General features: G+C 45.4%; 1 protein-coding gene across 7 annotated transcripts in view; it reads left to right on the forward strand.

Moving 5' to 3' along the window:
- The window catches only part of LOC309639781 (sodium/glucose cotransporter 1), a 142,978-nt gene that overhangs the window by 80,113 nt on the left and 38,015 nt on the right, over positions 1–24,850 (forward strand). For all 7 annotated transcript variants that reach the window (XR_014251850.1, XR_014251851.1, XR_014251852.1 and 4 more), the window contains 7 exons: positions 6,980–7,084; positions 7,687–7,746; positions 8,921–9,025; positions 20,142–20,247; positions 21,332–21,412; positions 23,094–23,314; positions 23,560–23,695. Coding sequence is in view for 3 of the 7 variants with exons in the window: in XM_082417470.1 (XP_082273596.1) it covers positions 6,980–7,084; positions 7,687–7,746; positions 8,921–9,025; positions 20,142–20,247; positions 21,332–21,412; positions 23,094–23,314; positions 23,560–23,695 (814 nt within the window). In the remaining 4 variants the exon portion in view is untranslated. The remainder of the gene's footprint in view (positions 1–6,979; positions 7,085–7,686; positions 7,747–8,920; positions 9,026–20,141; positions 20,248–21,331; positions 21,413–23,093; positions 23,315–23,559; positions 23,696–24,850) is intronic.

A 24,850-nucleotide genomic window follows, 5' to 3' on the forward strand; every position in this document is an offset into this window, starting at 1 on the left:
TATTGCCTCTTCCTCAGGAGAGAGCCATCCTTGGCATGTCCCCATTAAGAGTCCCGACTCCATGCAGCCAGTGGGAATAAATGCAACTCAAAGGCATTTGGTCACCATGGTTCCTGTCGTTTCCTCAAGAGGAGACTCCAAGGATTTGCTGTCACTCACCCACCCACTCACTCACTCACTCAGCAGACTTTTACTGAGTGCTTGCCATGTGCAAGAAAGGTCCTATGCTAAGTGGAAGCAGAAATGCTCTTCAAGAGCTAGAGGATATTTGGGGGACAACACTTGTACGGAAGCAGTTACCAAAATAGGGCCTGACAGGCACCAGGAGAGTGCAACAGACGACAGGTGGAGTAAGAGGTCAGAGGAGGAAGAGATTGGCTCTGGAAGGTGTCAGCAGAGAGATGGGACTGGGCTTCCCTTTGGTCACTGGGACAGTGTTTTTGCAGGTAGAGCTTGATGGAGAGGGAGTTCCAAGCAGAAGGAAATGGTGTAAACAAAAGCAGGAGGCAGGAAAGCCCAGGGCATATCCAGGAGGCTGGGTCTGTGTGATTTAGCTAGAGCATACAGGACTTGGAAGAGTGTGGAGGGGCTTCTGGGATTGGAGAAGGAGGATGAGGCTAGATTGCAGAGACCCTTGAGAGCCTCTAATTCCTCTTCCCATTTTCATGCCATGGCAGGGCAGAGGAGCCCTCCAGTCAGCAATATTTATTGACTCTGGTGGTTGAGGTCACGCTCTGGGAACTCTTATAACCCCCTCTCTTGAGGAGACAAATTGTGGAAGGATTTCCCACAAAGCCTTTGAGTGGCTTCTGTAGACTTCCGTATGAAATGTCTCAGTAACTTTGCTATGGCATGAGGATACTCTGGAAGTCTTTATTCAACTGAGCCTGCCAGGTCTGGGGTTCACCAGTGAGACTCGTCAAAGCTTGTTTCAGTCCATGTGCTATATGTTGGCATGTAGAGAAGTGGTGGCCCAAATGCCATGGTAAACTCCGGAAGTTCAGTAGGGGATTTTGGAGAGAGAGCCTCTTTCACCCCAAACTTTTTGTCCACCTCATCTTAGCATCCCAAGTTTGTAGTTAGTCCCTGGCTTCTGCTCCCAAAGAGAGGTCAAACAAGTTTAAGGAGGAACAGTGAGCTTCAGTGCAGTCTAGGGCAGGTTTCTCAAACTTCACTGTGTGTAAGAACTACCCTTACTTCTCTGATTCAGTAGGTGTTGGGGGGGGGGGGACTAAGCACTCATAGCTCTCCTAAGCTCCTGGGTGAAGCCAGTGCTTCTGGCCCGCAGAGCACTCTGTGAGTAGCATGGTTTAGGGAGCCCATTTCTAGGGCTGAGTTAAGCACTGAAGGAGCGATCACTAGATGGACTGATGTCTGCCTTTGGTTTGAGAGGTAGATGCAGTCCCTGCTAGCTTCCAACTCCAGACATTAATAGTTGGTATGGAGAAATGAATTTGGCCAGATGTCTTCCTTGTGGTTTAAGTGGTTTTCCCTTTAGAGAAGGCTCATGGGAAAACATCAGATTTGTGCCAAACCCTGGAGGGATTGAAGTGAAAAAAATTTAAGTGATAGAGCCACTGTATTGTTAAGGCAAACCACATTATCAGGAATCTAAATTGCAATGAGAGGAAATCTATTCTTGTTAAATGGTCCAGATAATTTAGAGGCAGATTCTCGAACAGTGATGGGAATTAGAGGGACTGGCTTCATCCTCAGCACTGCCAAGGACCCATGGCTGAGAGGCAGGTTTAAAAGTATTTGAAGCCACATGATGTTAAAAACAGATGCTAAGTCAAGAAGGGCAGCCTGCTTAGCTCTGGACAACCCATGTCTGGACTGGTCTAGAGGCCCAGGGTCTGAGACCTATTTGGGACACAGGTGGGGCTGAGGGCAACAGAGAGAGCAACAAGGGTGGCCAGTGAGAAGCAGACACATGAGAAGAGGAAGCTTAACCTGGAGAAGATTTGAGGGTGGGTACAACCCCTGTCCTCAGATATTGGAAAGACTAGCTTGTGGAAGAGAGATTTGACTTGTTCTGTTGCACTGTAGAGGGCACAAGTAGGACTAAATGGGGAGATTTAAGCTCAAGGTAAAGAAGGACTTTGCAACCATTAGAGTTGTTCCACTATGGATTCAGCTGCCTTGTGAGGTGGGGCGTTCTCTGTCACTAGAGGCACACATCCAGAAGCTAACCTTCACTTGGTATGGGGGGAGGGGGGGAGGGAGTGTTTCTGAGGGGATTCAAGCTGTGACATCTATGGGCCCATCCAGTTCTGGAAGATTCTGTGATCCTCTAATTTCTCCCTAGGTTTTTCCCTCCTGCCAACCTTCTAGGATAGGAAATTTAGGCAGTAAAGTATGATTGTGAATTCCCTAAAGTCAAAGGAAAACATAGTCTTTTTCTCTTTGTAATGTGACATTACATTATTTCCCCAATTACCATGCTGTGAAACCTGTTGGGTTTGGTCAGACCCAGCACATTTTGCACTGTGACAGCAAACCATATAAATACTTGGAATGACTTCCTGAGACCCATCAGAGAATGAGGAAGGCCTGGAAAGAAGTTAGTCAGAAGCAAGGTCAAGCTGGGAAAATTTCAGAGGAAGTCTGAAATCCTGAACTGAGAAGGAATGCGGGAGGAAATTACAGAGAAGGACAAGATGCTTCATAGGTCACTCCCTAGATGGGGCATGATTCCCAAGTGGGCATGAACATGGGTGAGGTGTGGACAGAGAGGGCTTTTGGGAAGTCAGAGTGATGAAAGCATTGTTAACAAGCTCCAGTGAGAGGAAGGGTGGTGTGAAAACCTGTCAGAGGAGTGTAGGTGATAAAGCAATGATGTATGTATTAACCTGCTTGGGCTGCCATGGCAAAACACCACAGACTGAGTGGCTTGCACAACAGAAATTTATTTTGTCACAGTTCCAGAGGTTAGAAATCCAAGATCAAGGTGCTGTCAGGGTTGATTCTGGTGAGACCTCTCTTCCTGGCTTGTGGATGGCTGCCTTCTCTCTGTGCACATTCAGCGAGAGAGACAGAGACAGAGACAGAGAGAGAACTGGTGTCTCTTCCTCTTCTTATAAGGACCAGTCGTATTAGATTAGGCCTTAACCTTATGACCTAATTTAATCTTAATTTCCTCCCTAAAGACCCAATCTCCAAATATAGTCACATTGAGGGTTAGGACTTCAACATATGAATTTTGGAGGAACACAGTTCAGTCCATAACAGTGTCCATTGTAGCTCTTGTGAACTGTCTTTGAGGGTGAAGTGACTGTCCTCTTGGAGGAAAGAAAGGACACTGATTGAGGGCCCACTGAGTGTGTCATTACTGATTCATAATCTCCTTTGATTCCTGCACAACCCTGTCATGGGAGAAGATTGAGGCTTGCAGATGTTATGATCACCCAGATTGGAAGAGGGCAAGAGATCATTCAGACTTTAATTTTTAAGCTCATGCTGCCTTCTCACTGGAGGGAACTTTAGTGTGAAATCTTGCTGAATTCCTGAGACTGCATCTTTAAACCCGGAACTGCCAGGAAAGACTGCTTGGCAGGCTCATTTGGGGGTCCGGAAGGGTCTCTGAATAGGGAAGTGACTTGATCAGAGTTGTGCTTTGGAGATGTCATATGGGTGGGGGGAGACTGGAGAGCACCTCGAAGCCTGTTAAGAAGCAATGACAGCCTGTACAAGGGCGATGTAAAAAGTGCTAGCTGCCTATGCCATTGTGAAGGCAGAGTCAGGGTTTTGTAAATAACTGAGTGCAGGTCATGGGGCGAAGTGGGGGAGGTTGGATGAGGCCAAGGTGAGCGACTGGAGAACAGTAGTGACCATGATAGAAATGAACTGAACCTGGACTAATACCCCCAAAGCTCCCCTGGCCCCATTCCATCAGATGGTGAAGGGCTGCCTCAGGAAAGCCTACAACTGCTTAAAGACCACTGTCCCCCTTTGGGGGGATCTTGGAGAGAAATTCTTGAACTTAAGGTTAATCTAATGCAGTTAATCATTACTGGTAATTATGCTCTTAATAGTATAACATTAGGCTTAATAATTTATCAAGTGAGAGATGGTAAATGAAAAAAAAAGATAATGTGTAATGACAGGCAGGCTACATGCAGAAGGGAATCCTGATTAAAAGTGAACTGTTATCCCCACCAAGCTCTGAGGAGAAGGAGGAGGTGGATGTGTTTAAACAGCCTGCTTTACTCTCAGTTTCTCCTTCTCCTCCTTCTTCTTCTTCTGCATCACAAAGCATTTTACTGTTTGTGCTATAATGAGGACGAAATGCAGTCTAGAGCAATAGAATTTTTACACAATGAGAATTCCACTTATGGTCAGAGCCAATGGTTATATACTTCTTTATGCAAAGCTTACTGGGTCCTATTCTTTTAACAAAGGCAAGCATGCATATGTTGTACAACACACTTTAAAGTACAGATAACAAAATATTAAACTCTTAAGCAGCAATAATCAAAGTACACAGTTTCCCGTCTTAATGAATGATGTCCACCAGTTACTAAAGTCCCGAATCTAGGGGTTACCCTTGATTACCCTTTCCCGCATTTCCCACGTCTGATACATCAACAGGGCTCATCAACTTTGTTTCTAAAATGTACCCCAATCTCTATGCTTGTCTTTATCTCAACTGCCACCACCTGAGACCAAGCTGCTATGCCCTGTTACCTACAGGCAGCAACTGCCTCCCACATGGTTTTTTGTTTTCTCTCTTGCCCCCAACACTACACTCTCCACATGCTTGAGAGCAATACTTAAAAACAAGTTAGATCCTTTCCCTCCCCTGCTTGAAACCCTCCAGTGGCTTCCCATCAGACAGAGTAAAATCCACACTCCTATCCTGGCTTGCTAGGACCTACATGATGTATCCCCTCCCAACCTTCCAGCCTCATCTCACACCACCCACCACACTCCAGCTACTCTGGCCTTCTCTCTGCTTCCCAACCATGTGACCTTCTCACTTGGGCAGGGGGTGGGGGGTTGGTCTTTGCTTTGCTGGAACGCTTTCCCTCTGATCTCAGCATGGTTGACTTCTTTTATCATCTTGATCTCAGCTTAGAGGGCACCCCACAGAGGGACCTTTCCCAGACTAAAGCAGTCACTCTATCTATCACACCTTCTCTATTCTCTTCACAGCACTTAACCAGTCTCTGATCTTTTTTGTTGGTGGTGGTGGTGCTTTTCATACAGGAATCCCCAGTGTCTAGAATGGCACTTAACACATTGAGTAGGTGCTAAGTTAATATTTGTTGAGTGAATGAATGAAGGCACTTACACCACTGTCTCTTCATCATTCTGGAGACCTCCTGGCCCGGCCTTCAGAGATCTCCCTCTCCTCTGACTTAGCATATGGCACTAAGCACCCACTGTTTTATATCGAGGAACAGTTAGGACAGTTCCTTGGAGTAATCTGCCTTTTGGGAAATATGTGTTTTGTTCCAAATTTGAACCATATTAGGGATATTAGACAAATAACTACCAGCCTCCCCCAATTGCTCAGCAAGACTGGGGATAATTATACTAGTTTGGTGATCATCAAATGTTGTTATGCCTTCTCCTCCTGGGTACAGAAAAGCTCTAGAACTTTTTGGAGTTCTCTTGGACCTCAGAGGCGGTTGAGTTGATGGTACAGTACCATGATTGGTCAGTTCAAAATCCCTCTCTTGTTTCACCTGATACTTTCTCCTTCACCTCCTATTCAAAAATCCCATTCTCTGGACTTGAGGATATGGGGAGGGGTAGGGGTGAGATGTGACAGGGTGAGAGAGTGTCATGGACATATATACACTACCAAATGTAAAATAGATAGCTAGTGGGAAGCAGCTGCATAGCACAGGGAGATCAGCTCGGTGATTTGTGACCACCTAGAGGGGTGGGATAGGGAGGGTGGGAGGGAGGGAGATGCAAGAGGGAAGAGATATGGGAACATACGTATATGTATAACTGATTTACTTTGTTATAAAGCAGAAACTAACACACCATTGTAAAGCAATTATACTCCAATAAAGATGTTTAAAAAAAAAAAATCCCATTCTCCTTTCCTCTCCCAGGCTTCAACTCTTGGATATTTAGCTTCAACTCTTGGATATTTAGTATATGTCCTTCCAATTTGTCTTCTAACCTATGTTTTTAGACATATGTATATCTTTAAAAAATGCAGTGTTTTGTGCATGTATCCATAGGACCTTTGTAAAAAAATAAAAATACTATATTGAGGGAATTCCACAGCGTTCCAGTGGTTAGGACTCCATGCTTCCACTGTCCGGGGCCTGCGTTTGATCCCTGGTTGGGGAACTAAGATCCCACAAGCCGCGTGGTGCGGCCAAAAAAACTACTATATTGACTTAGAGAGTTATTATTATTAGCATCTCTTGTTACTTGGGAGCTCATGGGATTACAGAATTTAACAGCTAGGAGTCACTTGGAAATTATTGGCTCTACCCCCTGCCTTCTTTGACAAGTGACAAGTAACTGACGTCCAGAGGCTTCCTTTTAAATGATTTCTTTCAACAAAACTGTCCACATTTCCTGAGATCCTGTATTGGTCAAGGTCCCAAGTCAGGAGTGCTGGGGGACACAGAGATGAATGGCACAGGTCCTGCTCCTGAGCCCTCAGCCGCTGGGGAGACTTCCAGAGGAGGCAGGTCGGGCTGTGGAGCTTCCCATGCCTTCTTGACTGTTGCGCATTGGGCTCACAAAGGACTCACAGAGATCTGATTTGGGGATGCATCCCACGACTCCTTCCCCAGTCCTCTCCTTTTTATCTTTGCTATTACCCAAGTCCTCACATCTGCCTTCTGAACCAGTGGTCCCGGCAGACTCCAGCATAGTCAAGTTCCTGGCTGGCCTCTGCTCTTTCTTGTCCTTCTCTTGGATGACATGTCTCTTCTATCTTTAGTCCACCCCTGAGTGTCCTGGTGAAGCATGGAGTTCTCACTTGACCTTCTCTTTGTGTTTCCAGATTGGAGCCTCTCTGTTCGCCAGTAACATCGGAAGCGGCCACTTTGTGGGACTGGCGGGAACGGGAGCAGCTGCAGGCATCGCCACTGGGGGCTTTGAATGGAACGTGAGTAACATCAGAGACACTGTGTCCTGGAGCTGGAAGGATCTTTAGCTGTCAGCCAGCCCAGTCTACACTCAGAGATGTTCTAGATGTTAGAGAACCTCCCAGGGCCACCTGGGAGTACAGATGGATGAGGGGCACAGCTTCAGGAACCCCAGGGTCCTGCTCCCCTTCCACCACGAGAAATCACTGATTTGATGGCGATAGTGTTTCTTTCTTCTTTTAAAAAGCCAACCCCTCCTGTACCCTTTCAGCCATATCAAGAGGTTTGGAAATACCACCAGATTTCTATTATTATTATTTTTTTTAATTTTAAAAGCTCTCTAAATGGTATTTTACTCCTGTAAACCAGGGAAGAAGCAAAAGGAGCTGTGATGTCAGTGGGCAGCCCCCCGGGTTCCTCTCCACTGTTGCCCAACTGTTGTTCCTGTGGACCAATCAGGCATCAAAGGCCTTCTCCAAGCACTGATGGCCGCTTAGGGAGTTGTGCCCAGAGCCCAAAGAGAAAATGCTGGGTGGATGGTCTGCAGCAGCTGCAAGCCCTGCAGGCAGCGGGATGGGCTAAGGTTCCTCCTGGTTTGACTCCACCTCTTTTTTGGTTTCAGGCCCTTTTTTTGGTGGTTGTGCTGGGCTGGGTGTTTGTCCCCATTTACATTAAGGCAGGGGTAAGTATTTGCTCTGTTATTATGTAATATATATTTCCTGCTGGCAAATATCTGTGTGAACTTGGTCCTCCTGGAGGGCAGAGGAGACTTTCTGGGATAAGAGCCTATGACTTGGCTCTCTTTCCTGGGTTATAAAGTTCCTGACTGCTCTCAGGGGCATTCAACAGATCTACTTGGCCACGACTTGTCCCTCTAGGAAGCCCTCCTAAGCAACCTCACTCTATTCAGCATTGAAAGCATCACATCCCCTCAGTCTGGGTGAATACTTGCAAGGCACTGTCGTGCATTTGCACATGATACGTAACTGTCTGCCTCAGCCCCTGGAACAGAAGCAACATGAGAAAAAGAACCATATTTTCCCTTTATTTAAAAACATCAGCAGCCTTTGTTTGCTGAGCATGCATCTGGTACTCAACTACCAAATGCATGCTCGGTCTCTTGACTAAACCTCTGATGTTTTACATAAGAGAGCTTTAGCAACATCTGTCCATTGAGATATAATGAGCAGCTACCATGTGTACGTCTATACATTAGGAGCTGAAATCAATAAGAAAGAGGCACAGGCAGACTCTGCATCTTCTGGAGGCTCATGGACTGCTGGTGATACATGTCTGATTCCAGGAGACAGCAGGCTCAGGGTTGAGGACACGAGACAGAGTGTGGTTGGAATTTGCAGAAAGGAACTGGGAGAGCAGTTGAGCTGGCCTGCAGCCACAGTCCTTGGCAAGGCTTATGTGCAGAGCAGGGTGAAGCACACACCCAGCCTGGACACCTTTTTTGGTGCACTGAAAAGGTACCACCGTGGTTATGATGGCTTGTTCACAGAAGGTGCTTTGTATAGGACTATCTATCTATTTATCTATCCCCTCCTCCTTCAGGGCAAGGATCTGCCTTCTTGGTTATGTGCAGGCATGTGTTCATTAAAAAAATTGTTTATTGGGCCCTTCTATGTCCTGGGATGATACCTAGCTGCCTCTGCAGTGGTAGGGCATGTGGGATGGAGATGAGCAAATGGATGGAGGATGGGGACATCTGGCCACCTCGCAGACTTCTCTGACCAACGAAGGTTAACCCTTGATAATACCTCTGACACTGGGGTGGATGCCTCTGTTCTGCTTGCTCTGGGCCTTCTGATCACTCAGACTGGCAGTGACCGCCCTTCCATCCCATGCAGGTGGTGACGATGCCAGAGTACCTGCGGAAGCGATTTGGAGGCAAGCGGATCCAGGTCTACCTCTCTGTTCTGTCCCTGTTGCTGTACGTTTTCACCAAGATCTCGGTGAGTCCTCTGCCCTAGGGGCTGAGCACTGGCTGTCTCAGAACCTGCCTACCCTTGCTCCTCAGCACATGCTGGCCCACCAAAGGGCAGTGCTATATGTTTCTATTAACTCGGTCCCTTAGGCCTTTTTGCTTCTGAGAGTAAAGTCCTATTTCACACATCAAGGAGTGAACACATGGAACTCCTTATCCTCTACTGTGGGGAAGGTTGAAGACATAAACGGTTCAAGAAGGTTCAGTGAAAACTGTTCTTAACAGAAGATTAAAAGGGAGTTAGGGATGCCTGAGGGCTGGCCCGGACCTTAGAGGTAGCTGTAAGCCTTTATGCCCTGTCAGGGTCAGAATCTGGCTCCAAGTGACATTTCTGATGCGCTTAAACATGGGCAGTCAGTGGCAACTCTGGAAGGGACCTCAGAGATTATTCCCCCTCTTCCTTCGTGAACAGGGAAACAGAAACTCTGGGGATGGAGATTCTTGCTCAGGAGTAGAACCCAGACTGCTGGCTCCAGCTCGCTGTCCTTTTCACTGCACAAGGCTTCTTATATTCGTTCAGAATCAGCTCCCTGGGCCTTTAGTTGCTAACCCTCCAGGGGATTTTTGCTCTCTCTGAACCCAACCACTGGGGTGGACCCCCTTCCATTTAGCCTGCCTCCCTGCCAACCTGGAGCTGCAGGCCCCAATATGCAGAGCTGAGATTTCTCAGGGATTGGCTGGCCTTTGGGGTGTGTTTGAAAGCTGTGCAGAGCTCTTGGCTGACCCACTGGAGCAAGACTTGAATTCCTTCTTTACCTCTCTTTTCCTTTCTTGAAAATGTTCAAGTCAACTCCTTTTGATGGTAAAACAAAACAAAGCGAAAGACCCAGGAAACCATTGAAGTTCTGAGATATATTCCCCCTGACAGCCCAAAAGATGGCAGGAAGAAAAAAGTCTGCTTATAGGTCTTGCCTGGAATTTTTTTTTTTAATCCCTAAGGAGATTGTCAGTCTGATAAAGGTTAAAGCGACAGTGGAAAAAAAATTTTAAAGAAGGAAAATGTGAATAAAGAATAACAGAAAGAAAATAGGACCTTGGTAAGAACACTATCTAGGAGAATAATTGGAGGAAGCATGGGGTTGTGGAGGAGCTGGGCTTCTGCTCTATTGCTCGCCAGCAGTGACCTGGGGCCAGTAGCATATTGCTTTACTTCTCTGGAGCTTAGCTTCTTTGTGAGTAGGATGGGGATAAAAATTCCGCCTCGCCTACCTCCCTGGGTGGTAGTGAGGATCAAATGGATTTTCTTGAAAACATGAAGCGTTTTTGGGATGTAAGATATGATGATGATGAACATGAGAACCATTGATGCTCCCCGTAAGAAGCTCCCTGGATTGCTTCAGCACCCTAACCTAGCTAGAGAAGAAGGCTATATATTCTGGATACTAGGCCCTTATCAGATATATGATTTGCAAATATTTTCTCCCATTCTTGAGGTTGTCTTTTCACTTTCTTGGTAGTGTCCTTTGATGCGTAAAAGTTTTAAATCTTGATAGAGTCTAGTTTATCTTTTTTTTCCTTTTGTTGTTCATGCTTTTGGTGTCATTTCTAACAATCCATTGCCAAATCCAAGGGCAGAGAGAGAAATGGCATTTTCTGTGCTCACATAGGAAGTGGTTCCAGCTTTCCCCCTTAGCCAGCAGTTACAAAGTACTCACTGCTGTATCAGAGGGGTCATCTCATTGGCTATGGTCAGTTTTCCTCTTTTTTCTTGTCCTTCCTCATCTAGCACCGAAGGTGAGATTGGACCAATCTCAGCACTTGTAAAAGATCTGCCCTGGCTGAAATCTGAGTCAGTTGGATCTGAACTGAGCCTTCTCCTCTAGTTAGGTAGGGTAATGAAAAAATAGCAGCTCGTGCTTTTATTGCCCTGATTACTTAAAAGTGAGAAAACAACAATATTAGATAACATTTTCAATTTTTTTAATTTTGGAAAATTTCAAACATACACAAGCAGAGATAGAATAGTATAATGAGTACTCATGGACCTAATTCTCATCACTTGGCTTTCACAATGAACAATATTTTGCCATTCTTGGTTCATCTCTCCCCTTCCATCTTTTTTCTCCAACAGTATTTTAAGTCAAATCCCAGACATCATGTCATTTCACTGTAAATTCTTCGGAACGCACCTTTAACTTTTAAAGAACTTAACCATTGTGCTATTATCATGCTTAACAAAATTTATAGTAATTTCTTAATTTAAGTAGTTTAATACCTGGTCCATATCCAGATTTTCCTGATTATCTGAAAAATGTCTTCTTACAGTTGATTTGTTTGAATCAGGATTCAAATGAAATCTATACATTGCATTTGACTATTGCTTCTTTAGAGGAAATGTATATATATCTTCAGCCTACCACAATAATTTTTCCCTTTTATGTTATTACTTTCTACATGCATACACTATTTTTTTTTGACTGGGTTGTCTTTTTTGATGTTGAATTGAAAGTGTTCTTTATATATTCTGAATACTAGACCCTTATCTGATACATAATTTGCAAATATTCTCCCATTCTGTAGGTTGTCTTTTCACTTTCTTTCGTGTCCTTTGATGCACAAAGGTTTTAAATCTTGATGAAGTCTGATTTATCTGTTTTTTCTTTTGTTGCTCATGCTTTTGGTGTCATTCCTAAGAATCCATTGCCAAATCCAAGATCATGAAGATTGAATGCTAGGTTTGTTCCTAAGAGTTTTATAGTCTTAGCTCTTACATTCAGATATTTGATCCATTTTGAGTGATTTTTGTATATGATGTGAAGTAAAGTCCAGTTCTCCCAGAACCGTTTGTTGAAGAGACTTTCATGTCCCACTGAATGGTCTCAGTGGGAACATGTGCTCCGGGATTGGACTAATAGGGCTTTGTCTTGGAGTTGGGATTGACACCCAGCCTTACTGCTCCCTCCCTGCCCAGCTTCCTGACATAAAGTGCTACTGCCCTTGACTGGTGCCTGTGTGCTTTCCCTGCCTATGTGATGATTCCACCTCCTTCACTTTCTCCTCCTTTCCTTCAGGGTAGTTCTTAGTTATAAGATGAAAAGCCTGGGCATTTCAGTCTTATTTCCTTAGAGACTGGTGTGCATAGCCTGGACTGGGAGTTGCTGGGAGGGGTAGAGAAATCGGGCTTCCTGAGGGAGGGAAGGTCAGGTGCAAGAAGAGAAAAGGAATGTAAGTGGGAGGGTGGGGAGGTGACTCTGGCACTAGTGGAGGTTGGTGAGGGAACTGCTCCTTGCTCCTTGGTTCAGCTTGTGAGGTAGCACCTGTCTACTAAGCATGTAGAGGAGGGCACTGGGATTCCCTTTCTTGGAAGCAAGCCTTCTCCAAGTCCACAGTTCAGGTGGGTGAAAGTCTGTTGGCTGACCTTTGCCCTTGAAGCTGATGTAGCAGTAGTCATAAAAATAAGCTTACTGCTCAACCTCTTTGCCTGCCTTCCCAATCACCTCACCTATTGTTCAGGTTACTGATTAACCCTCCCTGGACTTGGGAGCCCCCAGGTACCTGAGGGGCAGCCTCCCTCAACTCAGACCCTGATGGAGTCCATCCCCCAGCAGTTGGCTTTTTCTGAATTTTACTTTTGAACAGTACTTAGTATGATCTGCCCCCTTTCTGTGTGATTTCTGCGGTTCCTTACTGGAGGCCTTGCCCAATGTCCTACCAGCTCCACCTGCTGCCCAGAGCCAGCAATCCCTTGAATAATGCACACGAAGGATGATAGCTGCCTTTTATTTGGTGCCAATAGCTTTACTTAGTCTCCAGTAGGGGCTTAACTTATTCCATCTCCAGTCCTCATAAGAGTTCTGTGCAGGTGGGGATTTTTATTTAATTTTCCACTTGATGGAAGAGAAAACTGAGTCTCAGAGAAGTTAAGTAATTTGTCCCAAATCACATAGCTAGTGTATTGCAAAGCCAGGACTGGAGTCTGGGTCTCTCTAGTCCCAGCGTCTGTGTTCTCACAATTCTGCTCTGTGCTTGGATGGGATGAAGGCATAGGATAACAGGATAGATCATCTAGTTCTATGATCTATGCTCCCATTTTACAGAGAAGAGAAGGGGCTTTGTGGGGTTAAACAGTAGCAGAACTAGATTGAGAAGCAGAGTCCCTGATACTGAATCGAAACCTTTTGACATTATGTCCCCCTGCCTTCTAAGGCCAGTACAAACAAGTCAAAATTCAAGACCTTGGGGAAAATTAAAATAGCCAGTTAAGTGACCTTCCAATTTAAATGAGTTTCTGAGAGTAGGATTTGAGAGGACTGTGAAGGGAGAACATCAGCTGCACACTGGGTGTATAAGGGATCTGAAGGTGGGACATCTAGGCAGTGGGGAAGGGCAGGGAAGGGTCGGACAGGCAAGACTTTGTAAATTTGGCTGACTTCAGTTTCACCATGGGTCACAGAGCATGAAATCTTTAAAAGAATTACACTGATATTGACTGTACTTGCTAGGAGCTCACATTAAGATACACGAGTTCAGGGCTTATGAACAAAAGGAAAGAATTGTTAGTTAATAGAGTAAGGTAATCATGTATTTACATTGCACACAAACAGAGATTAATCACTATTGTTGTGTGTGTGGGGAGGCATGGGTAAGAAGAGAGGAGTGGCCTTGTGATACCCATGTCCAGGCAGGGAACAATCAGGGACCTACCAGGAAGGCTTTGGGAGGATGCAGGGATCCAGTGGGCATGTAATTGATAGGAGAGAAAAAGTGAAATGCATTTCAGGTGGGGAGTCCCAGATGTGGCCCAGGCCATTGAACAGGGGTGGTGTGGAGTCTTGACTATGGCTGCCATCTTGTGGCTATGTCCTTTTGGTTTCTGAGACCCAGACTTGATTATTCCCCCATGTAATCCTGAATTTTATAGGCTCCTTCCCGCCCACCCACTCCACCCCAGCACCCTGCCTTACGAAGTTCAGTGAAGCATTCTGTTCTGTAAAATTTCCTGGCATTATCTATCTTATTCAAATGTGCACAATCACTTGAGATAAAGCCTCAGATTTTATGAATTACATGTGATGACCAAATGTCCCTATTTATATTTCCTGGGGCTATTATCACAGATCACAACTGTAATAAACTTTTATAGCAACTATGCTATCTGTTTTGGATCCTTGGGTGAAAATAAGAGCTTCGGAGCTTGCTTAAGTTTTGAATGCTTATCACCTGGTTCATTCACTCACAAATGGAAAGAGAAATTTGAGTAATGGGGCTCTCCATCTCAAACCTCATTGCCAGGCAAGATCTACTGGGTGCTCAGATACAACTAGGACTAGAATGGGCAGCAAATGCACACATGTAAAATCCCAGGATTTCAAACATCAGAGCTGAGACTAAAGAAACTACCCAAGGCTCATGGTCAGAGACTGTTACTCTAAGAGGTTTTCCAACTGGATCTGTATTTATTGTCCCCTGTGAGTTCCATGGAGCTTGTTCAGCCAAACTTTCAAAGTGGTGGGCTAAATCCAACTTCCTGTTTCTGTAAATAAAGTTTTATTGGAACACAGCCATGCCCATTAATTGATGTATCATCTACGGCTGCTTTCATGCTTCAATGTCAGGCAGTCTTGAGCAGGTTGGAAAGAAACTGTATGGCCTGCAAAGCCTAAAACATGTATGAAGTGAGCCTTTACAGAAGAAGTTTGCTGACCCCTGGTCTAGAGGACCATAATTGTTTAATTCACTTCAAGTTAGTTTTGCTTAGCAGCACTGGGGAAATTTGCTTGTTCCCTTCTTCCCTCCCTCCCTCCCTTTTCCCCTACCTCCCTTCTTTCCTTCCTTCTTTCCTTTTTTTCTTCTTTATTAAGAGCTAAGAGTAGTTTAGAGAAGGAGCAATCTGAAATGAGCTGTGAAATAAATGATCTCATAGGATTAGAGGAGAGTTCTTTTATATCAAAGCTGGTGGTATATTCCCTATCCAGCCCCTGATTTTTATAAATAAAAAAGTAATGAAATGCTTCAAACATACAGTAAAGTACTACACTAATACCACCACCAGGATTCTGTAGATCTAAACAGCTTATCATTTTTTTAAAAAAGAATTAAAACAAAACAGATAAGGCTTATCTATATCCTTTTGACCCTATTTCCTTCCTTCTTAAAAGGTAAACACTATCTTGAACTTGGTATGTATTCTTCTGGTCTATTTTTTAATATTTTTACTACATAATATGTGTATAGCCATATATCCATAGAGAATGTATTGTGTTGTTAAATTTCTGCTTCTCTCACCTTTGGAACTGTAAGAAAAGTGATGGCATTTAAGAAAATCTGGAGCGGAAAAGCACCCATAACCCTATAACTCTAACATAGACATTTTCACATTTTGGCTTTGCCCATATTGTGTGCTTTCCGTTAGCGAGCTGCAATCAGAATATGCAAACCATATCGTGGTCATTCTCCCCCTTCTTAGTATCAAACTGTAAACATTTTCTCATATTTCCATCTTCATAATTATTATTTTTTTAGGGGCCATGAAATATAATTGTTGATATACAAATTTAAGCGAGCCACCTAAAAATCCTCTGGTGGACAAAAGGCTCTCAACAGTGGTCACTTTTGGGTCTAGTGATAGAAGTGGGACCACATTAACTTTTCAACGTATAACTTTTTGTGCTATTGTTTTTTGTATCATACAACATAATTATTTTATTTTAAAAATAAGTAAACAACATTTTTTTTAAATTAAAAAAGACCTTGCTCTCTGCAGAAAATATTCCAGAAAGGAAAACCCTTACCTTTCAATGTTGTGGGAAGGTCATTTGGAGACAGAAAACTTGAGTTTTAGCCCTTGAGCAAGTCATTGACTTTTTCTCTCTCATCAGACAATTTACTTGTCCTGTTACCTTGATTTGAGAATCAGAACAATGTATGTATCTAAAAGTCCTTGGTCAACTGTAAAATCCCCTAAATATGGAGGAAAAAATACCCTAATGAAGTAAGGAAATGTTTGGGCACCTAGGAGACCCCAAGACAGATGTCAGAGCACCCCAGCTTACATAAGCTTAGCTATGGTGTCCCCAGGCACATCTGCTGGCTTTCAGGGTTCCAAGGACAGAAAGAATTTATTACTGAAGTTAAGAATGGGAGGAAGGGGCTTCCCTGGTGGCGCAGTGGTTGAGAATCTGCCTGCTAATGCAGGGGACACGGGTTCGAGCCCTGGTCCGGGAAGATCCCACATGCCGCGGAGCAACTGGGCCCGTAAGCCACAACTACTGAGCCTGCGCATCTGGAGCCTGTGCTCTGCAACAAGAGAGGCCGTGATAGTGAGAGGCCCGCGCACCGCAATGAAGAGTGGCCCCCGCTTGCCGCAACTAGAGGAAGCCCTCGCACAGAAACGAAGACCCAACACAGCCAAAAAAAAAAAAAAAAAAAAAAAAAATCCCACAAGGACTCAGAGGCAAAGAATATACAAATCAATTTTCACTGCAAAGTAAAGGAGCTGTTACAGTGGAGGATTACTGGACTGAATGTCAATATTATGACATAGTATGAGTGTGTTTCATGTTTGGTAATTGCAATCATTGTTGCTTTTGTTGTGGTCATCCATGTACAATGCTTGGTGTCAGTCTATTTATCTCTTGTAAAAATAAAATACAGTGTGTGTGTGTGAGAAAAAAAAAAAAAAAAAAAACTGCAGAAAGGGACATGCAAAGCAAACTGAAGGTGGAAAAAAATGATATAAACCTTTAGTATTTAATAAAAAAAAAAAAAAAAAAAAGAATGGGAGGAAGGGGCTTCCCTGGTGGCGCAGTGGTTGAGAATCTGCCTGCTAATGCAGGGGACACGGGTTCGAGCCCTGGTCCGGGAAGATCCCACATGCCGCGGAGCAACTGGGCCCGTAAGCCACAACTACTGAGCCTGTGCATCTGGAGCCTGTGCTCTGCAACAAGAGAGGCCGCGATAGTGAGAGGCCCGCGCACCGCAATGAAGAGTGGCCCCCGCTTGCCGCAACTAGAGGAAGCCCTCGCACAGAAACGAAGACCCAACACAGCCAAAAAATAAAAAAAAAAAAAAAAAAAAAAAAAAATAAAATAAAATAAAATAAAATAATAATTAAAGGTGCTAATTAAAAAAAAAAAGATTCAATGGCGTCCAATTTAAAAAAAAAAAAAAAAAAAAAAAAAAGAATGGGAGGAAGCATTTGTTCTAGGTTTCTTCAATTCATGAGGGAGGTCTCCTTGGAATTCTTTATCTGCCCTGTTAGCTGGAAACAGAATGCATATCATAAGAACAAGATTTCGATTAGCCCAAGACTTCCCATAAGTCTTTATAGACTTTGTTTATTGTGTTATCTTAGGAGTTGTGAGTTACTTATTTGTGACTAATGATGGTAAGGCAAATATTAATGAGGGTATCATAGTCTACTATGGCATGTTGTCATAAAGCATTACAAATTAACTACTCTGGAAAGTAAACCAACCAAGGGCATTTTAAAGGCAGTAGCAGCCTTGGAATTTTTTTATAGCTCACTTATGCTTATTAGCTAATCCACTGAATCTAAAGTGTGCACATTTAACAGCATTCCAATGAATGGAGCCCCTTTAACTGAAATAACTTTAGTGACAGTACAGAGGCCTTGGAGGGGAGGCACTGGCATTGTGAATACTCATCACAATTTCAGGTGGCCCAGAGTGCAGTGTCAAGGAGGGGTGGCCATTTCACCCTTAGCGAGGCTAATGTGCAGCTGGGGGCTCTTTCTTCCTCTTCAGCTTTAGCTGCTGCAGAGGGCAAGGTAGAAGATGTCTCAGATCTGGGAGGGGAATGCTTTCCTCAGCTGCAGGTCTTTCTCACTTCCAGCCACTGAGAATCACAAGCCCCAGGGGTCAGAGCTTTTCACTTTAAAGATGAGAACACTGAGACACAGAGAGGCAAAATGTTTTATTAAAGGTCACTCAGGCCTATAGTGGCAGCGCTGGGGTTAAAACCCAGGTCCTCTCACCACCAGCCCTGAGGGTGGGGGTCTCTTTCTAAGTCACCATCTCTCTCCCCACCTCCTGTGTCTGCCTTTCTTACTCTTCCAGGGAAGACAATGACAGTAGGTCCCCTGGGACTAGAGGATCTTCAGGGAGCTAAGGCACTAGGTCCTCAGGAGGGCCAACTTGGGGGAGGAGGCCGGGCATTAACACAGAAGCTTGGAGTTGGTGTGAGACGAGCTCTCTTCCAACCAGGAGGCAGGGAATAGGAGATTTGGTTGGTGGGGACCTGAGCCACTGGAGGGCACCGAGGAGCTGCAGGGAGGTGTAGAGGGAACGATAAAAATCGAGTGGAGATGCAAGGACGCCCTTCCCCAGGGCTCTGATGGGGTGGCCCTTTACATGCCCTGAAATGTGTTCAGTTTTATGCAATAAAACAGCCCTTTGTGGCATCTAGGGGAAATCAGGTTCTTTTGCATCTAGAGATTTGAAAACAAAAAATTCACCACCATCATCCCTTAATACTGTCCTCCTGGTAGTATTTTGGAGAGGACCTGAACATTCATTTTGGGTGACTCCAGTGCTCTCTGTTGGTTTAAATTAGCAACTGCACCATCCAGCCAAGTAGAAGTTTCTTTATGGAGCTAAATGAGGCAGGGGGAAAAAGAACTGCATCAAGAACTGGTGAATTCGGGGGTGAAGAGGGAGCAATTCTCCCTAAATTTACATGAGATAATCTAGATAAATCCACCTATCAACAAGCCTGCCACACAAGAGGTTCGTGGTGATGCTCTGGTTGTGTCTGAGTCAAGATGGATCCCATCTGGGCAGAGGAGATAAAATTACAATGTTGGTAACATCTCTCTCCACTCCAGGGTGAGGCAGGGTTTCCCTCTCATGGACTCCAGCACTCAAACTTGCTTTTGGGAATAGATCAGATAAACCTTTTACACTGAGGTGTAAATGAAGGATAATAGCTTAGAGCAGCAGTCTACAAAGTGGGTTGGGAGGAACCTCAAGGTGTTAATAGTTGTTCCTTGGCAAACAGAGTTCCATAGTTAAATAAGTTTGTGAAGGGTCATTTACTATGTTTTCCTCCTGGGGATTCACAGTATATTAGAGGCTCAGAGAAGTTGTGTGGTAAAGAAACTGCCTTAACTTTATTTAATCCAGTATTTCACAGACCTCTTTGACTATGGAATTCTTTTTTTTTTTCTATCATGTAATATCTATTATCATCTTGAATAAACTTGTTGGGAAATTTAGGAATAGAGCATGACTCTCAGGTGTTCATATCATTTTTTTAAAAGTTAATTAATTAATTAATTAATTTATTTATTTATTCTTGGCTGTGTTGGGTCTTTGTTGCTGCGCACGGGCTTTCTCTAGTTGCGGTGAGCGGGGGCCACTCTTCGTTGTGGTGCGCAGGCTTCTCATAGCAGTGGCTTCTCTTGTTGCGGAGCGCCGGCTCTAGGCGCACGGGCTTCAGCAGTTGTGGCTCGCGGGCTCTAGAGCGCAGGCTCAGTAGTAGTTGTAGTGCATGGGCTTAGTTGCTCTGCAGCATGTGGGATCTTCCTGGACCAGGGCTCGAACTCGTGTCCCATGCATTGGCAGGCAGATTCTTAACCACTGTGCCACCAGGAAAGTCTTCCTTTTGTTTTTTATTTTTATTTTATTGTGGTAAGAACACTTAGCTTGCCCTCTAGCCTCTTGACAGGTTTTGAGTGTATAATACATATTGTTGACTAGGTACGATGTTGTATGGCAGATCTTTAGAGCTTATTCATCTTACTTAACTGAAACATTATACCTGTTGATTAATAACTCCCCCTTCCTCCAGCCTCTGGTAACAGCCATTCCAGTCTCAGATTTTATGAGTTTGACTATTTTAGAAACTTTGTATACATGGAATTGTACACTACTTGTCTTTCATATTCTCAACTGGGGATAAAAATATGAACCTCTAATTGTGGGAGTTCAGCCAAAGGGCAAAGGGGTGTGGGCCAACGTGGGGCCTCGGAAATCACAGGCATCGGCACTACTTGGGGGTCGGCTTCTGCTAACCCCTCCAAGTTCTCCTCCCTGTCCCTGCTGCTGACGTGCCTCAGGCAGGCCCCATGCACCCTGCAGCCAGCGGCCTCTCTCCCCCCAACCCCAGCTCTTCTCTCCTTCCAGGCAGACATCTTCTCTGGGGCCATATTCATCAACATGGCCTTGGGCCTGAATCTGTACCTGGCCATCTTTATCTTACTGGTAATCACTGCCCTTTACACAATCACAGGTGAGTCCCCTTGAATGACTCAGCCCAAGCCCAGCTCGGGGTTAGGCACTTGTGAAGATGTGGCTTCTCCTCTCAAGGAAGAGATCCACCCAGGAAAATGTTCGAGGAAACAGTTGTAGGTGGCCCCAGAAAAATCCAGTGTTGGTGGGAACAGTCAGGACAGCTTCTTACAGGAGGTGGGGCAGGGTTTGGCTTTGCAGGTTGTGGAGAGAACTTGGCTGAGTCGGGATAAGCAGGGAGGGAGTGCCAGGCTCGGGGAGAGGTGGGAGCAAGGGAATGGAGTCAGGAATGGGAGTGGCAGGGCCAGGGCAGGGTGAGCAAGCAGATGAGTTCGGCTGGAGGAGGGGCGTCAATGGGAGGTAGCTGAGGGTGGGGGGTGTAGACGATGCTAAGACCTGATAGTTCAAGTGGGGTCACAGTGCGGGGGCCTTGGAAGCCAGACAGAGGCCTTGGATTTGATGTGACAGGGACTGGGAGGCACTGTAGGGAGGAAGGGAGGGAGTGACACACAGAGACCTTAGAGGAAGGCTCCAGAGGTGACCGGAGAAGCTGGCAGCACTAGTGACCATGGGGCACCTTTGCAGAGGTTGCTCTGCCCAGTTAGGGGGGCCAGGGCCAGTGATGGAGCTTGCTGCCCAGCTGGAGCCCCATGGTGCTGGGAATAAGAAGTTACTCAGATGGCCTGAGAGAAGAGAGAGTGGACTGATTTGGTTATGTCCCCAGACATCTTGTAGAGATGTCAGCTCTTTGCTCTTCCCTGCCTTTGTTTGCGCAGATGCTTCTCACCATAGCCATTTCCTGGCTTAAAGCGGTCACATCAAGCTCTCTGTCCTCAAATAGGGAGAAACATTCTTTCCCCAAGGCCTTCCCAGCATTTCTGTGAAAAGTGGAGATACTGGAACATGCTGGGTGGCAGACCTCTGTAACAGGACAAGGGAGGGAAGGAAAGGAAGGCACACTGAGGGGTGCAGAAGGTGTGCAGAGGGAGAGGAGTGGGGGTGGGGGTGAAGGTGGGGAAAAGAGGTGGGCTGACAGGTTGCCCTCCTACCTGAGGTTAGATGCCTTGTCTCCTTTGCTTGCTCAGGGGGCCTGGCAGCTGTGATTTACACGGACACCTTGCAGACGGTGATCATGCTGGTGGGGTCTTTTATCCTGACTGGGTTTGGTAAGTGGGGCTGGGGCAGGCTGAGGAGGTGGGGAGGCAGAGGTAGAGGCCCAGGGAGAAAAAACGAGTCCAGCCTCCTTGCCTACTGCTGACCTAGACAGTGAGCTGGGTATGCTCTGCTCTCCCCAGGGGAGTAGACTGGGAGTAGAAGGGACACCTTCCCTAGCCCTGGAGGTTTCAGGCTGGGCCCGGCCCAGACAATACCTGGATTCCTTGCTGCCCTCTCTAGGCAGTCTGGGCCATTGGGCCCCAGTGTGGGCCTCTGATGTCACAGAGAGGTCTTCTCTCCACAGAGAAACTGGACAAAAAAAGGATAAGGCTAAATTATCTATTAGGCTAAATATATTTAAATATTGCTTCTTAAATCTCAGATTATGTCATCTACATTTTGATGTTAAATGTCCTTTCTTTTATAAATTGACCATTTTCTTATTTATTTCCTGATTTGGTAAAATTTTAAAAATCAGCTACGAAGTAAGTCAGAAAGAGAAAAACAAATACTGTATGCTAATACATATATATGGAATAAAAAAAATGGCTCTGATGAACCTAGGGGCAGGACAGGAATAAAGACGCAGATGTAGAAAATGAACTTGAGAAGACTGTGGGGGGTGGGTAGGGGAAGCTGGTACGAAGTGAGAGAGTGGCATGGACATATATACACTACCAAATGTAAAATAGATAGCTAGTGGGAAGCAGCCACATAGCACAGGGAGATCAGCTGGGTGCTTTGTGACCACCTAGAGGGGTGGGATGGGGAGGGTGGGAGGGAGGCTCTAGAGGGAGGGGATATGGGGATATATGTATACATATAGCTGATTCACTTTGTTATATGCAGAAACTAACACAACATTGTAAAGCAATTATACTCCAATAAAGATGTAAAAAATAAATAAATTAATAAATAAATTAAAAAAAAAATCAGCCACGCTGTAGTCCCCACCCTCCCAGTTTTGAAATTTTATTTGTCTATGAAATCCTAAGGAGAAGACTGGAAACCCTACAAACAGAGGTATTTGTTATGGGAGGACATAAAATGCCATTTTATTTTTAAGGGGGCCCATGCTCTCTGTGTGTCCTGTGAAGCCTCTTATCCTCTCTATGCTATGTTTTCCAAGAGCTTCCATTTGATTTTCCCCAGTGGTCCTCAGGGGTCTCGAGCAGGGGAAAGAATGCCTTATTCTGCAGGGCAGGGGCTGGAATGCCTTATTCCCACAGCCAAGAGGTGGCAGGGCTCCAGACTTCCTCACCCATTCTCTTCCATCCCACCACACTGCTGGGACTGGGGGCCTAGTCTGTGTCTCTGGGTCTGTGTCCAGAATCCCAAAGGCCACTGCTGATAGCAGGAGGTGAGGGGAAAAACAGAGTCTTTGAATCTGGTTCAAAAGCAAGGTCTTTCTTTTAATAATTCAAATACTTTCCCTTTGTAAAGAAGTTTATGGTTGGAGTACATTCACAGGTTGTTGCTTTGGACCCTCACAGTAGCCCCCTGAGGGGGCTGGGCAGGGTTAATAATCCCATTCTATGGATGAGAAAGCTGAAGCCCAGAATGGGACAATGACTTGCCCAAGACCCCACAGTGAGGGCTCTGGCTGTGGGTTTCTCAGGCATCCACAGGAAGAAACTGCTATGAAGAGTTGAGAGTTTCAGGATGTTGACTTATGTTACCACTGTTTTCCAGCTTTTCACGAAGTGGGAGGGTATGATGCCTTCATGACGAAATACATGAATGCCATTCCAACTGTGATTTCTGATGGAAACACCACCATCAGGAAAGAATGCTACACCCCAAGGGCTGACTCCTTCCACCTCTTCCGAGATCCTCTCAAGGGAGACCTGCCATGGCCTGGGCTCATCTTTGGGTTGTCCATCCTCGCCCTGTGGTACTGGTGCACAGATCAGGTACCCACGCTGGATGTGTGGGGAGGAGAGGGTCTTCCCCAGGGTGGTACAGAGACTCCTGTCTGCCTGTGGCTTGTGGGGTTGGGAAAGGTAGGGCAGGGCTCATGTGGTCTGAGGGCTGCTGAGCCTCGGTGACATCAGAGTGCCAGGCCAAAGACCCGGGATGGTGGGGGAAGCTGGGGTGGTTAGAGCCTGTTGTGGGGTCTCTTGCCTACACCCCTCCCTCACTGGGCTTTCCCTGGCAGGTCATTGTGCAGCGGTGCCTCTCGGCCAAAAACATGTCACACGTGAAGGCCGGCTGCATCATGTGTGGGTACCTGAAGCTGCTGCCCATGTTCCTCATGGTGATGCCGGGGATGATCAGCCGCATCCTATACACAGGTGATGCCTTCTGCTGGACTTGCCGACCTCTCTCTTCCATTTTCCTGGCTCCAAGTCACTTCTAAAGCCCTGTAGATCCCTGTTTCTTTTTTTCTGCCCTCTTCTTTTCTTGCCATGATTACCAAGCATTATTGTACCCCCCTACCCCAGACAGTGAGCAACCTGAGGCCATAGAATGTGTGGAGTTGTGTTCCCTGGTTCTTTACATTGGCAATTATTTTTCCCCTTTTGCAAATTCTCTGAAGTCATGTCATGCCTCCAGCTATAGCTTCTTCTAGCTAATATTTACTTATTTTTTGCTCTGTCTTCTCCCCAACCCCCAGGCTATAGTAGTGTGTATGATGCCCTTAATGTCAAAGGACCGCAGCCAGTCTCTAACTGCCTGCTGCCCTGTTTCCTGGACCATTTCTGTGAAGGGGCCCTGAGCCTTGCACTTTGCTATCCAGGGTGTTAGATTCTTCCTTGGCATGTTTGTGGCCTCTCCTACACTTCTGTTTGCGTGTGTGTTTTGGTCAGCCATCCCAGGTCCAAACTGTTTCCTGGAATATAAAATAATGGCAAAAAGCACCACAGAGTGAAAGTTTGGTGAGCACCTTCCAAAATGAAGACAAGACAGTCTGGGGGCACTTGTTGCCGTTGGCTACATGCTCCTAATAGTGCTTTCACCCTCCTATACTGGCTCACCTGTCATGAGAAAAATATATCTAACTGAAGATTTTAAAGTATAATGGATATAACACACAGACAAATATTTGAGATGGTGCTGTGATGATTCGGTACTATATGGGGCAGCACTAAATGACCTACCTGTAGTAGGTACCTAATAAATGCGTATAGATCTGAATTCTATAGAAGTTTTTAGAACTTCCTCCAAGTCTCTAGATCATGTCCCCTTCCCCTCCCAGGTTACTGCCTTTCTATTTCTAGCCCAGATTTTCCACATCTGGGAAGTTCTACCCCACATTCCTCCCACTGGGGAATTCCCTTAGTTGTCTAGATGTTCAACCCTACTTGCAAGAGCTGTTGAAAACAAACCTCAAAATTAGGAACCGCAAGTCACTGTGATCTTCAGGAGAAACAAGAACACAGTCACTGCTGAGCAGGGTAGCTAGCTAAAGTCTGAGGACCATGCCCTCTCCTTTCCTGCATAAGCAT

The sequence above is a fragment of the Balaenoptera physalus genome (genome assembly GCF_965194825.1).
Source record: "Balaenoptera physalus genome assembly, chromosome: 12".
Classification (NCBI taxonomy): domain Eukaryota; kingdom Metazoa; phylum Chordata; class Mammalia; order Artiodactyla; family Balaenopteridae; genus Balaenoptera; species Balaenoptera physalus.